Genomic DNA, 15,888 nt, shown 5'->3' on the forward strand with positions numbered 1-15,888 from the left:
TTCTAGGTTTCAGATCCAAAAAGTGCTGAGCACTCTTGATTATGACTAAGTAAAATGTGTTAGCTCATTCCTAACCTTAAGTAAATTGAGTTGCCCCAAGTCAAACTTGACCCCCTCTCAAGAGTAATGTGGAAAGTGGACAGGACAAATTATTGTAAGCGGGATTTAATGCTCCAGCTGTGGGGGGACCATTTGTTAAATGTTATTTAACCAAAATGATAGTTTATACAGGAACTGAATTAGCAGACATTGCATGGATGGAAGATGACAAGGTGGCTAGACATGTTTAAAGCAAGTCCAGTTTAAACAGTACTTCAGTTGTCTTCATACTGGTGGGAACAATGTGCAGATGTGTGGCACGTTACAAATGTGTTAGGGAGAGCAAAGAGATATAGTTTGCCATTTTTCTCCAACCTAGATAAGACTATTAAGCTTGTAGAAGAACTCTTATTTCTTTTCCCACATATAATAAAAAGAACTAATGGACCTTATAAAAAGCTTTAAAATAAGCACTGTGAAGGGCATCATAGAATGACTATTTCCCTTCTTCTGATGGCATGGATCCTACATCTTCAGTTATGAAAATAAACCTATTGCTTAGAGATTCTAAACATAATTTCCTGACTTACCTGCAAATTTGAGGTGATGTCTCTGATATCATGATGAAAGTAACAGGGTGTTTTAAAAACAAATCCAGAACAAATATTACCAGGCCAGATTAATCCCTGATGTAATTTAATTGATTTCAATGGAATTATGCCATGATAAAATTTGACTCTTTATATTTAATATCTGAAAGAGTTCTATTACATTTTCTTTCTCTAATATGACTGAATGTCTGCTTTAATCTCAGGAATTAACTGTTTGTATTGTACTGTGCATTTTCAATGCTGTCACCTGGATTTTAGAAAATAAAGGTCTGCCTTTGGTGCTTAATTCTAAAAGATGTCCATTATAATTCTACTGTAAGATACAGTAAATGCACAGAGTGGTATTAAAGAGTAGGACCTTCAAAAAGACAATGTTCATGCACTAGATACCCAGTCACTACTTTAGACATTCTGTAGTAACTCAAGATAGCTGTACAAGGTTTTATGTCAAAGAAACAAAATAAACAGCAGGATTTAATTTCCATTTTAACTTCTTTAATTAGAAAATAGAAGTCTTCTCAGTCATATCAAGCCTAAGTGTTTTCAGATTAAAGTAAATGATTGTACCTTTCATGCATATAGTTGACTCCAAGTAACAATTGTATAAACCATTCTACTATTTGGCATTCGGTGAATATTTTCCCAATTTCTTTGTACTCTTGAATTTTACAGTCCAAATCTCGACCCTGAAACATCAGAGCACATTCACATGTTCAATATAAGGATTTTACATATTTCATCTTATGTCAAAATATAGGACTTCATTTTTATCTTAGATCTACAGACACAAGCTATGTAGTCTGTAACATTAATTAAAGTGCATGTATTTTGAGGCACAAGAACTGGGGATTAGAATTTAGGCAGGCTGCCTGAATGGGTTGGACAAGTCAGTCATTTTTCATTCAACAGAACCTAAAATAATAGGAAAATCAGTGATCTGAACAACAGTGATCTGGATCTTGGGCAAAACATTTCACCGCTCTATGCCTTTGTTTCCCCACTTACAGTTTGTCTGTCTTAAGTCCCCTCTGCACATGCAGGTAAAGGCGTGAAGGAATCTTAACATGCAATTCACACAACCATCCCTCCTACCATGCCACCTGTGCATGGCAGGAAGTGCCATCGTGGGATAACATATTAGATCCCAGTACACATTATTGCCAGTGAAAGATTGGGCTCCCCCTGCACCGGCAATAAGGTATGAAGAGTTCCAGTGAGCGATCCCACAATGGCACTTCCTGCCATGCTGAAGATTGGGCTTCCCCTATACCAGCAAGAAGCCATGCCCAGGAGTGGGCTCCCCCTGCACCACCCAGAAGCAAGCTCCTGCAACTAGGAGCCCCACACATCCCAGTTGAGGGGCTCCCAGTCACAGGTCCCATGTAGCCCTAGTGTGGGGGATTACCTCTGTGGTGATCCTTTAGCCCCCAGGGTTTCATGCACCCCTGAGCCTTGGGGATCATGGCTGCATTGATCCCCAGAGCCTGAGGGTTTTACACTGTGCACAATAAATCCCTCAGGTTGGGAGCCATGTTAGGTGATGGGGCTCCCAGCCACAGAGGAGTCCCTGCTACACATGCAAATTAAAACTCAATAGCAACCCGTTACATAGTACACATTTTTAAGTGTAACTTTATAGCTAATTGGAGGCTTTTTATGGTGTGACACCTACTTTGCACGTGCAGCTGCTCTCCAGGTAACTGTACAATTAACCTGTTAACTGCACAATACCTATAAGGTGTAGAGGGGGCCTTGTGTATTTAGATTGTACACTAAAATTAAAACATATTGCTATCAACCTGGGAGCCTATAGGACTACATGACGAAATAGAATTCAAAGTTTAAACAAACTCTTATTTATTATTCTGTAAGATATTCTACCTCTTTAAAACAAAGAGGTAGAATTTAATTATCATATAACCTCCTTCTTTAAGATTCTGTCTTTCATATAAGCAGAGAGCAGAGTTATAATTTTTGGACCCTGTAAGCACAAGTGTAAAATATGTTATTATATGTATTAAATGTGGAGCATTATTGGGCCTAATATAGAGAAAGGAGTGAACTAGTTTGACATAGTCATCTTTACCACATAAACCAAAAAGTAAGGAGGAGAGGAGAAACAAAAAGTAAAGACATCCAAATATTTGAACTTAGTTAAAATACAGTGTGCCTACGTAGATTTTTGATGGATATTTATAAAGTTCCTTTTAAAGATTTTCTCAAGAAAAATATTCTTGAATATAACACAACATAAAACCCTGAAGTATATTCTTTGTTTTGTGTTTTGGAATGTCAGTATTCAGGAAGGTACTGAAGTGAAGCATATGGTAGGGGGCACATTATGATTTGCATTTAAAAGGAGCATCAAATATGGTAATACGTTTGAAATAGGATTTGAATTTTTAGCTATTTTAATGAATGTGAACAGGCTTCATGACTTAGTTGCTAATTTTCCTCAGTTTCCCTTTAACATATGCACACTTCCTATCCAACTGAAATTGGAACCTGCACTAAAAAGACAGAAATGAGAAAAGGGGTTGAGAATTTAGATAACTATGCTTATGGGTTTTTTTAAACTGTTAGTAAAACTAATATCTCTTTTAAAATCTATATTTCACTGAAGTCAAATTTCAGGCTATAATATTCTTCAAAGCAATTTTGCTTGACACCATTTTCACAGGACAATGTTTTTACTGCCTTAATATATTTAAAATGAGACAACTGCTAAGAAAGCCTAACAATCAAATCAAAATAGAACACACAGACTCTGTTCAATACTTCTGAGTGAATTTGACAATGCCAAAAGAGCCAGGCTGAACAATGGAAATGAATGTCCTCTACTATTCACAAACAGGTGCAGCAATGGGCAGGTGCATTGGAGGTTTGCCCTAACCTGTTCCAACTATGTGGTTCAAACCTACAATAGTGTTGAGAGAACAGAATGAGGGGTGAAAGGCAGTCTAGTTTCCATGCCAACTTAATGCCAGTTCTTTCTTCTGAGCATTCCTAGAAGGGTACCATTTACTGCCAATTGTGTTAGTAGTTCTATACATTAAAAACAGGACACACAATATAATAGGTTTCCAAACATCCATATAGCAACACATTTTCCTTTTTGTCAACTCAGAATTTAAGCCAGACAGCTTTTAGGTAAAAGGATCTGAATCCTATTACATATAAAAATAGAGTACCCACCTAAGCAAATGCAGAAGAACATTTTCTGGCAGTGGTCACTCTTAATTAAAAGTGAATCTTTTACAGTTCTGCACAGAAATGCCTTTGTGAGTTCTTTGGGAAAATATTCAAGCAAAGAGTTTTACTTGAAAATTGTTGACACAAATAAAGTATAAAGATTGCTTGCTGTTTTTTTCTGCATTAGCAGTTGTACTATATTTTTTCTACTTTGAAAACAGGCTAGAAACATATTCCACTGGTCTCTCTGTCATGCTGACCTGATTTATTTGGCTTGGGATTGTCAGAATCCAGTTGTATATTCAGGGAGTCTATTTTCTCTTGCTTTATTTGCCTTGTGCTAATATATCTCTATATGAAATCAGCATTAAACTGTCTTTGTGCTCCCAGGATCCTCTATTGGGTTATTTCCCTGACTATCACTTAAAAATCCCTCCATTGGGCCATTACAGCAGCTTGTGATTGCCAGGATGCAGGGAAATTCCTGGCGTGCCTTTTTTCCTTAGCAACTCTCTTCATACCACCTGAAGGGGCAAGGATAGAAGCCATTATTCAGCCTCTACTTTAATGGAGAAAGATGAATCTCTTATTTTGGTGTAATGGGTTTGTGACCAGGGTAATGTACAAGACTTACATTTAGACTGACCTAAGTAGGGTTAGGTCAATCTAAATCTAAACTCGTGTAGATGTTCACACGGTTTAAAGAGGCCAAAAAAAACCCCAAAAAAACAAACAAAATGCACACCCAAACTAAGTTAGTTCACTTCCTGAGGTGAACTAGCCTAGATCTAGAAAGGTTTAACCTGATCTATGAAGGGATTAACCTAATTTAATGAATACTTGCATGCATTTGGAGCGCTGCCCCAGATCCTGAAAAGCTCAGCCACTTGCCCAGCTCCAACACTGTGCTGTTCCTACCTCCTGACCCTGACAAGCTAATATTAGTCCTCCAACCTCTCCTCACAGGGTAAACTCGCTGTGGACCCACCAATATTCTCCACAGACCTGCCAGCCTCATGTCCACCACTTCAAGTAAGCCATCTAAACCTAGATCAGGTATGGCAAATGCTTGTTTGCAGCCCAGTAGCTTTAAGAACATTTTGTACTGGGTGATACAGGGTGGGGACCCAGGAGTGGCCGTGATCTCTCCTGGTACCCCCTACCGTGTCAAGTGGGTGTCCATGCACCCTCATTATCTCACCCGCCACATCTTGCTGGAAAATATTATGAAAGGGAGGCTGCCTTTTACCCCCTTGAGCACGGTGCTCTTAGTTATCCCAGCCCTTTGTCCCGTGTAGGTCAATCTAGTGCCCCCAGCCCTGTGGGCTGTGCGTGGCTCCTACCACCCCTAAAACCACGCCCCAAGCCTCTCAGTTGTCCCGGACATTGTTAAGTCTATTATCTCTTCTTGGCGGCCCCCTCTGGGGCCTCTCCCCGTACGCTCACCCTCCCCGGGCTTCTACCCGTACACTCGCCCTCTCCCGGGGCTTCTCAATATGCTCGCCCTCTCCCGGGGCTCCTTGTTCCCCTGTGCCCTCCCTGGGGCTTCTACTCAGTCTCTCGCCCTCTCCAGGCTTCTTCTCGTGCCCGCACTGGGGCCTATGTGCACCCTCCCTGGGGCTTACCCCAATACTATGCCATTGCCCTCCCTGGGGCTTATCCCAATACTTTGCAGTCGCCCTCCCTGGGCTATACGGTCGCCCTCCCTGGGGCCTTGCCTCGTGATTCCCGCGATTGGGGCTCAGGTGGCCGTAGCTGTGCCTGGCCCCCAGACCTGCCTTCTTGGGTCACTCATCCGCACTGGGCTCCTCGCCCCGCACGACACTGCCCCACTGGGCCCGGGTCTATGCAACCCCCAAACGCGGCACCCTCTTCGGTGCCAGGAGCCCCCACGCTACTGGGGAGCTCCCCTGAGGCCTCCTCCAACCCCTACAGCCTCACCCGGTCCTCCGGTGTAACAATAACCAACAAAAACCATCAGCCAATCGGCTCTAACTCAAACTCTAGCCCCCTGGCTTAAACGTAAACCCAAAGCCCTCTGGCTCATCATTATTTCCATCCCTGCCAGGGCTCCACTGCCTGGTATTCTCACCCCATGAACTGCTCAGGTCCTCAGGCCTCCCACCTCTGCCTACTCCCAGCGGAGCTCTCTCCTTCATGGCTGCCAGAAGGGAACTGCCTGCTTGGCCTCAGCCTAGGCTGTTTATATAGGCCAGGCCCTGCCCCCTCCTGGTCAGCTGACCTCAGTGGTTGGCCCAGCAACCCACATCTGTCCCTTAGGAGCAGGCACTTCAGTGCCTGCGACACTGGGCAAAGAAAACATTGCTCTAGTTCAAGAAAAAATCTGGGCCTTCAGCTCAACTCTTGCAACATTTGAAAGACAAACATATCCTGAATTGTCTATGCAGAATATATTTATGCAATAATGTATTATTGGCTAGGTTTATTTCTTTAACTTTTAGCACCAAATCTGTGCTTGTACCAATGTGATTAACCAGGCTGGTAAAGACAACTCAGCTACAGATATAGCCAAACTAGTGGCATGCTTTGAGTTTAGTGGAGACCAAAGACTTTTAGCCAACAAACAAAGCCAAATATAATGTGCAGTGTATATGCACAACTTAGCATACATTTTTAATGTAATAAAAGAGTTATTCCATTTTTAAAGTAATAAAATTGCACGCCTATATTTAACATAATTAAAAGTTTAGATACTTTTAAAAGTTGATTCAAAAGCTTTACTTTTGTTTTACTAATTTCATTTTTAGTCTTTGCAATATATTTCATCAATGTCTTTTAACTTGCCATAGACCAAATGTGAGATTTAAGAAACACGGTAACATACCTTGACTACTCCAGCCTTCTCTCTACTCCGAACTCCCAAACACAAACATTTCCCAACTTCAGTCTATGCAAAATTCTGCATAAGATTGTTAACCTCATTGCCCTTGCCCATCATCTTCTTGTATTCCCACGTTGGTTTCAGGTAAAAGGGAAGATCAGTTCCAGATCAGTATCCAAGATCAGTTTCAAGCTTCCTATAACTAACTTCAAAGGTCATGCCACCCTTATTCCTTACTTATCCTCTCTTGTCAAGCTTTGTATTGTTCCCATATTCTCTGTCATAGGCAATGCACAGAGGGGCACATGCCTCCCCCTAAATTTGGCCCTCACCGGCTGAGGAGTGGGGAGTGCCAGTTGGTGCTCCCCCTGAGAAGTGCCAGCACCACTTCCAATTTTCCGCTGGCACTTCTGCCAGTGATCGATTGCTGAGGGACCCCTCTCTCCCGTAAACAATTGGCAGCTGGTGCCCCCCCTCTTGCCAGGAGGCACCATCCACCCATATTCTCTGTATTTAAGCCTCATCTAGCTTTTGTCAGGTCTTCATGCCTTTTTCCATTATGCCATGTATAATACAACCTTCCTGAACTCATCTAAACCTGTGTGCCACTTGTGTCTATTCAAATCTATTTTAAAGACTCAGTTCTACCGTATTGCCTAGCTCTAACCAAACTGACTTGTTTTTACATTATATATTGTTATTCCCTTTTACCTGATATTCCTTAGTCTATGACTTCCTCGGAGAAGAGACTGTCTGTGTTAAGTGATTGAAATCTACCTAGTAAATAGTAGATAATATTGCAAATTTAAAAATTAGGATTTTTTATCAAGAATTAGCTTGGTAAATTACAACTTTAAAAGGTTTCTGTTAAAAAAATTATTTTTCAGACACACAACCTATAATATTTCCAAAATATTCTAAAAGAAGTCTCACCTCACAATATTCAGTGATGATGCAGAAACTTTCTCGCTCCACAAAGCTTGCGTAAAACTTGACAATGCCTGGATGATCTAGCTTGGAGAGTAGCTGTGCTTCTAGATTTGCTTCAACTGTCTCATTTGGCTTGAGATCTCCAACAGAGATTTCCTTCAAAACTTTTCTAGAAAAAAAAAATCCTCCAAAATAAATAAAAAGTAAAAAAATATAGCAAGAAATAAATCTTTCAGTCCAGTTATAGTTTCCTATCATTACATTTTACTACCAGCCATTCAACTACAATGTGAAGAGATGAGGCAATTTAAAATAAATAAAAACATAGAAAAATAAAACACTGGCAAAGAGCTGCTAGTCACCAAAATGGTACAGTAAAGCAATATTTAGGAAAATAATATAGCCTTTTGATCAGTAACTTACACTGCAATTTTTTGTGACTGCTTTCACTACTATGGCCCACATATCTCAAATGTAAAGGAAAAATCAAATATAAAAGAGCTTAGCTTTGAACACTTTCTAGAAGCATGAAGTAAACGTGAGGAAGATGTGGCTTGTTTTGCTGGTTCTGCCACTGATTTGCTATGTGACTATAGTATAAGTAAATCACTTTAACATTTCTCTGTGCCTCAAGTTTTCCCTCATCTGTAAGTTACAGATACTAATCCTGACCAGAAATCTTAACCAGTACTAAAATCCTAGAACAGACTGAGAAAGGCAAATTTAGATCTGAAGGTTGTGATTCACAACCCCAAGGTTGAAGAAACACTCCAGAATCAAAACAGAGGCCATAGCTTGTTTCCCTACTTCTTTAAATTCAACCAAACTACTCACCTAATTTTATGTAGGGTTTAGGGTTCTGAGCCATTGCTACATTCTTCCAGGCTTTGGGAAGCTTAATTAGTTGATCTTTACAAAACATTTTGAGATACAAGGCACTATTGTGAAATAGTTATTATTATTATTGACATTGTCTTCTTCTAATGTTTAAGCACATACGTAACAAATAAGGAGTGTATTTTTCACAAGCTTTAACTGCAGCAGAGTGCAGAATGTCAATCTGTACCTAAAGAAGTCTTTTGCATGTCTGGAGAATATAATTTTACTTTACTGAAGCAAATTTATGAATTTCCAGGCCAAAATGATGTCTTCATAGTGTTTTTTTTAAGTAATTTGCTGTTTGCTGTTTCATGGTTGAAAAGTCACAGTAGTTAAACATGACAGTAATAACATTTTACACGAACTAGAGAAATTCATTTGATCTGAGGGAACAAATGTAGTAAATCCTCATAAGTGATTTTTTCCCTAACATCACCCATCAGTTACTGAGTAACAGTGCATGAATTTCTCCATAAACTTGCCTAAGCCCCATCTGGCAGCATGATGATAAAGCATGCAATTTTATTTTTCTACAACTCCACAGACTAGTTCAGTGCTATTAAGACAGGTAATATCTACTGCAATTTTCTCATCTTCAGCTGACACCAGGACATTATTCCTTCATTCACACAGATCATGTCATGGAACTGACAAACAGAACGAGTCTTCGTTAAATATCACTTAATACGAGATCTTTATGCACCGAGGACTGCAATAAAAACCCAACATGTCAGTATAGCTTGTCACCTAAGTCACTTAGTGATTCTGATGCTGCTATCAATTGTCAGAAGATCTGACAGATGTTTATCTTATTAAATTTTATCTTATTCAGTAGGAAATCAAGAAACAGTGCTTTTGCAAATGAGGTATTAGTTTAGTAATACACATTGCTAATTAATAACCAAAATTGGTAAAATTTTTGTATTTGGAAAACAAGTCTTGCAATGCAACCAAGATTACATTTATTTGTATATGAAAATGTTAAATGCAGTATACAATGCATCTCAAAAATACTTGGAGAGGACACTTTTTGCATAGCACCCTTTTGAATTGTTTATAAAGGGTCCAAAAATGTTAGACCAAAACCTTCCAGATTCTCATAGAAAAAAAAGATACCAGTCTCCATGATGATTGTTGAATTTCTTTTTAGTAAGAAGAGAACTGCTTTTAATTTTTAAAAATGGTGAATCAATCACCTCTCTAAAGTGTCATGGCTTATATTAAGTATGACAACTGAGATCACTATATAAGTTATGTCTTACAGATTGCTGTCCTCAGCCATACTAGCATATCTGTCTATAAATACTTGTTCATGGACAAAGTGCATTGAGTGCTATTTTCCATGGCGGAAATACTAAGTTAAAATAAAGTTTTACATTTTAGTACAACTGTGACAAATGTGGTTTGTCTATAATGTTACTGTACACATGAAAGATGTAGAATATTTTTTGAGAGACATGGAATCCATCAGTGAAGATGGAAACTGTGCGAGTTAAAGAATACTTCAGCTGGACATCTCTGCTTTTTAGGGGATTGCATGGAGACATGTACAGAAGTGCTCCATGCATACTTTACAGTGCTGTAATTTAAACCACTTTTTATAGCGCTATAAAGTTACAGTGCTTTTAAACATGACAGACATGCAGTGTTTGGTGGGCAGGCGGTGGGACAGGGAGGACTCTGAGCCTCCCTGCACTTTCTAAGCTAGGAGGCGAGGGGTGCTTCACAGCCTCTTGTGGCTTCTCTACTGGTCAGAAATTTGACCAGCGTACAGAAGTTATTTAAAGTGCTGTAGATTGCTAAAGTGCTATAAAATACAGCACTTCAAATTTAATACCTCATTGAACAAAGGTTAATTTAAAGCACTGTACCCATTTTTAAACTGTAAAGCCATGAACTTCTGTTTAAGTCACGGCAATAAAGTACTTCTGTATGTTGCTAAGGAGTCCCAACATTTAAAAATAAAGTTCTTTATTGCTGAATTTCCTTGATTTTTAAATGGCATTTGGAAAGGTTAAGTGCAAAAGACAACATGCATGTTTATATTCCCCTCAATACCACTTCGTGGGTGCATCTACACAAGACACTTCAAGCACAGTAGACTAATTCTACTGTGTGTTAGTACGGCAGGCAAAACCCATGCTAATGTCCAGTAGATTTAGTCTATTGTGCATTAATGTCACAAAAAGACCGTTCATTTGTGCTAATGCGCAGCTGCACTGATTACAGCACATTAAGTTAGTACTTATCATTACAGGTACTAGACGTAATGCTCTGTAATTATATCGTATTAATGAAAGTGTAGACATGCCCTGTGTGTATATGTATGATGTACATTCCCCTCAGCAATACCGTGTGTGCATGTGTGTGTAATTGCAGGAAAGCAATACTGAAGGAGGCAGGGAGAAATACATAAAAAGTTATATCAATGGTTTATTTTATTATTGCATACCAACAACTTTTGAATAATGTCCAACAAAAGGAAGAAAGCTAATCCTAGTAGAAAAGATCAGCTTCTCAACTATGGAACATATGCAAAGAACCTAAAAAATGCAGTGGAATAGCAGAGGAATTTTATTTCATAATGCATTCTTATGCTAACTGTCCAGATACTTATTATTGTGTACATTAGGATTCATTTTCCTTCTCTTAATATTAGTTTGAAAAACAAATACAATTTAATAATTTCAAATTAGTCCAAACAACAAAAATAAAGTGTATAACATGAAAGGGACGCTGTTGAATACTTTGATTTAACTGACTTGCTCAGCACCATACTTTTTATATATGGCAGAACTAAAAGTAGAATTCATTTCCTGGATTCCACTCCAATGCTTTAAGACCATTCTGTAGACAAACAATATGAGTGAGTGATTAGAGGCAATATTATTCACCTGTGCACCTGACTGTTTGTATATACATGTATGCAGTATAGTCCCATTTTACAGAGACCAAAGCCTAAATTGTCTGAGATACAGTGTGGTTAAATAGAAAAAACTCTGTCTACCTCAGTTGCAAATTAATTCTATCCTGAGTTCTGCCACAGGTGGAGACAGGAGACCTTTTTCAATGTCTCATGACCTCAGTTGTTTTATCTGCAAAATGGAGGAAAATAATACCTGCCTTTTTGAGCTAGAAACATGAAGCCTTACTTAATAAGAACTATGAAGAACACGTAGTTTCATTAAAAACAGTTCAGGGAAGAGGTAAGAATTGAACTCATGGAAATTTGGCTCCCTGCCCACTGCACCCTCAGCCAAAGGTTGTATCCCTCTTCAGTTTGGCAACTACATTTTGGTGTTCTTTTCAATTAAGCAGAAATTTATAGTTTTTTAAGAGAAATACCAAATGTTTGAGAAGGGGTTTTGGTAACACAAGGAGGGATTATTGACATCTGGGTGAATTTCAAAGATGGCAGGCGATATAGTTTTTGCTTTAAAATTTAAAATTATGCACCATATGAAATTTCTGAAAATTATTTAACTTTTATTTCTTTTTTTTCAGTAACACATACCAGTGACCAAAATGCTCTAAAAAAATCATATACCTAAGAATCCTATCACGTTTTTCTCTTTAAAGCACCCGACTTCTTTGACTCTTGAGAGAGGTTACAAGTTGCTGTCAAAGGCAAAAAGCTCAATGCAGCCTTAACTATAGAGCTATTATCAAAACTTCAATGCAAAATAAGAGCAGGAAGTCAAACCAGTTTTACAATTCATTGCATCATAAAACTGAAGCAGGTGCTGCTCACAATGTGGAGTTATACCGTTTGCAGTACTGTGTTTTAACATTGGTTTTAGACATACAAAAGTCAAAAAAGGAAACTATGGACTTTTTTTAAAGAAGTTACAGAAAACGGGCATATCTATAAACTTCCAACTTTATTTATGAAAGCCTGTAGGTGGACTATCTGCATTTATCAATAGTGACAGCATATGTTCACATGCTTGGATTCACTCTACCCCACCTCACATACCACACAAGTCTTGTCTACCCAAACAGTCAGGAAGATGTCTTCAAAGCTTGTCATCCAAGGTCTTGTCAGAATGCTCAACTCTAGCAACCCTTGAAGATTTATCATCTGTTCATATGCTTCTCTCAAATCAAAAAAGAAACCTTACTTAACTATAAGTGAAAAAAGCAACTTGTCACAGCCAACCAAAACAACATACATTTTCTGTCTAGCGAAGAAGTCCAAACTTGTACTTCCAAGGAGACGATGAAGGGGTTTTTTTTATAAGATGCTGACTGGCACCTACAGTTGGTCTAAATTAAGGACAAATTATTTAGTACACACAATACACCCACCACAGCACTTGCAAACCATCTGATAAAATCCACAAGTATATGACTGTTTAAATACATGCACTTATGCAAAGAGGAATATTTAAAAAACACCTTAAAACTTCTGACATTAGCATATCTTATGGAATTTGATGGAAGATAAAAACATCTCTCCAGAATTTTTGAGATCACATTTAGAAGTTGTATTCAACCCATTACAGAATTAGAGGCCCCCTCTACGTTATAGGTATAGCACAATTAACTGGTTAATTGAACAGTTACCTTGAGACCAGCTACATATACAAAGTAGTTATCAAGCCATAAAATGCTCCAACCAGCTATAAAGTCAGACCTCAAAAATGGGTACTAACTTGATAACTGGTTGCTATCAAGCTTTAATATGTACATATAGCAGGGTCTCCCCTATAGCTGGGAGCCCTGTCAGCTCCTAGCCACAGAGATGAAACTTGCCCAGCTGGGACTGCGAGTCTTGCAACTGCTGGAGACTCTCAGCCTCAGCAGCTGTGAACTCTGGGTCCCAGCAGTACCCCACAGCTGCCAGGACCTGGAGTCCAACAGCTGTGGATGATGGGTCCCTGCCCCCCAGTACTGGGATCCAGCTGGGTCCCAGCAGCTGCAGGGTGTGGCTATGATCTCCTAGCCCTGGGGGAGGAAGGGGGTTGTGGCTCTGGCTGCCAGCCTCAGTGGTGCATAGGGTGCCCCTGCAGCTGGAAGCCCTGTAACTGAGGAAGCTCCCAGCTGCAAGAGCTTGCATCTTGCTGGTGCTGGGAAAGCTTGGGATTGGGCTGCACCTGCAATAAGGTATGATGGGATCCAATGTGCAATCCCACAATTGTGCCTCCTACCATGCATGTGTGGCACGGCAGAAGGCATGATTGTGTGAATTGCTCATTATATCCCACTGTGTCTTTACCTGCACATGCAGAGGGGGGCAGAGAAAAGTTAAGAGAGAATTCAGGACCAAGCAATGAAATTTAACAGACAAGTTATGGGGTAGGCTGGTAACACCGCCTATTTTTAAAGTGATTAACACTTTTCAGTATAACACCCTGTTTTCAGTTGCTTAATTTTGCCAAACTAAGTTTCTGCTGAAATTTTCCATGCCAGGCATCTGTGGCAGGCTATTATGTTATATACACACATACATATATACTTTTATGCATATGTATGATATACATCAGCCAAATGCATGCATATATCAGCCAAAATTATTTGGCCATTTTTAAGGAAAAAAGATACTGTAGTACTGTCCATGGTAAAAAGTCTGGCAGCTTTTTCTTTTAGGTGCTCTAGTATCCCTAAACTTTGGAGCAGGTGGGTATTCTTGTATCAGACCTGTGCCTTTTGCAGATTTCATGAAAAATAAATCCACAAAAAACTTCTTTTTTCACAAGCTTGGTGTGTTTTGTTTTTGTTTTAAATGGTTTAGCAGCTAAAACCCCCACAAATTCCCACGTTTTTAAACATGCTCCATCTCCTCACAGCTCCTAAGTTAGATAAGACTCAACTTATGCTATTTCCAAGAAGCAACCAAGCATACTTCTTCCTTTCACAACTCCTACTTATGGAAAGGAGTGTGCATAAACTCCCCCCCCCCATAGAACAAATGGCTGCCTATCCATGTGCTTGGGACTGGGAGGGGTTGTTTTAATTAGAGTGGTTCCGAAACAGCTGCTCTAATTAAAATGGCTCACCATCACATGTATTAAACCCTGCACATTTTAAAATGGCCATGGGATACTTTGTCTAAAGCTCTTTTGACGAGATTTAGACAAAGTGCCTGTGCAACCATTTTAAAATGTGCAGGGGCTTAATACACACTGTGGCAAAGTGGGAACTCCCCGACCAGCCACAGTGCTAGTCTCCCACCTGCCTCTAGGTGGACTGCTCACCTCTCTTGCCTGCCATGCCTAGTTGTTAAATATTTAGGGTCTTAATTAGGTGGGAGGCTGCCCTTTGAATGTCCTGTTCTCCTGGGCCTATGAATGCAGCTCCAACCACCCCTGTACTGAATCCCAAGCCTCGCAGCTGTTTCTAACAGTTGTGCTCTGCTCCAGCCTGAGGCTGGGCCCAATTCAGGACAGTGTTACGCCTCTCATGTTCTGCCCTATTATGGGCCACATTTGTACCACCTCCCTCTCACTGAGGCCTCTCACTCCACCACCTCTCACGTGGTCTCTCTCATACTGCCCCTTGCGAAGCCACACTGATACTACCCCTCCTTTTCCCCAGGGCCACATTTACCTTGCCCTCACCCGGAGGGTCCTCGGGCTTGTTTCCCTGCACTCCCTGGCCAGCAAGCACACAGCCTCTTGGGCACTGCCCTCATCCAAGTGAGTGCTGGGCGGTTTGCAAAACACTGGTCTGACTCTGCTTATGCTCTCTTGCCAGGTCACTCATCCAGCTGTTCCCAGTCAGGGGCTCCTGACAAACCCCATTGTTTACCTGTGGCTCTTCCTCAGCTGCTCCCCAGCCTCCAGCCTACCTGTGGCCTCAGGTGCCCAAAGGCTTATCTGGACCTAACTCAGCCCCCATGACAGCAGGACCTACCCTAAAGCCCCCTGCTCACCGGGGACCCATTTCACACCCCTTCCTCATAGGGCCTCATCTCAGGCCCCTGTGTTCACAGGGCCTCACAACTCCCACTCTATACTCACCCCTCTCTCCAGGGCCTCCCAACTGCCACTCTGGTGCAAGCTGTTAGGTGCCCCCCTCTACCCTGCTTTGTACCTCCACTAAGGCACATACTCCACCCCAATGCTGGTGCTTAGGGTCGAACAACCCCCATGCAGGCTCAGGTGCTACTCAATAGCATACCTGGCCCAGCACTCTCACTCTCTGGGGTCTTGTACCCTACCCAGGCCAAGGTGGCCACAGCCGTACCTAGCTCCACTATCCACTCTCCAGGGTCTTGCACCCCACCCAGGTTCAGGTGCCACACCAGATGCCTGGCCCTCCACTACCTCTGGTGATAAATAACCCATTTAAAGGCAGGGGCTAGGGTTAAGGCACCCCTCCTCACTTTTCAGCAGGGAGGTAACAGGCTTCGCATTTCCTGGAGGCTTCCATGCCACTAGGAGCCCCACCATG

The 15,888-nt window shown here is 40.8% G+C and overlaps 1 protein-coding gene across 6 annotated transcripts in view; it reads right to left on the reverse strand.

Annotated features, from left to right (window-relative positions):
- NEK11 (NIMA related kinase 11) overlaps nucleotides 1–15,888 on the reverse strand; it is a 195,823-nt gene that overhangs the window by 116,171 nt on the left and 63,764 nt on the right. For all 6 annotated transcript variants that reach the window (XM_090046394.1, XM_090046397.1, XM_090046399.1 and 3 more), the window contains 2 exons: nucleotides 7,618–7,783; nucleotides 1,218–1,336 (listed from right to left, as the gene is read on the reverse strand). In XM_090046394.1, coding sequence (XP_089902520.1) covers nucleotides 1,218–1,336; nucleotides 7,618–7,783 — 285 coding nt within the window. The remainder of the gene's footprint in view (nucleotides 1–1,217; nucleotides 1,337–7,617; nucleotides 7,784–15,888) is intronic.

This window comes from Crocodylus siamensis, chromosome 5 (genome assembly GCF_052110815.1).
Source record: "Crocodylus siamensis isolate JL-2025a chromosome 5, ASM5211081v1, whole genome shotgun sequence".
Classification (NCBI taxonomy): domain Eukaryota; kingdom Metazoa; phylum Chordata; order Crocodylia; family Crocodylidae; genus Crocodylus; species Crocodylus siamensis.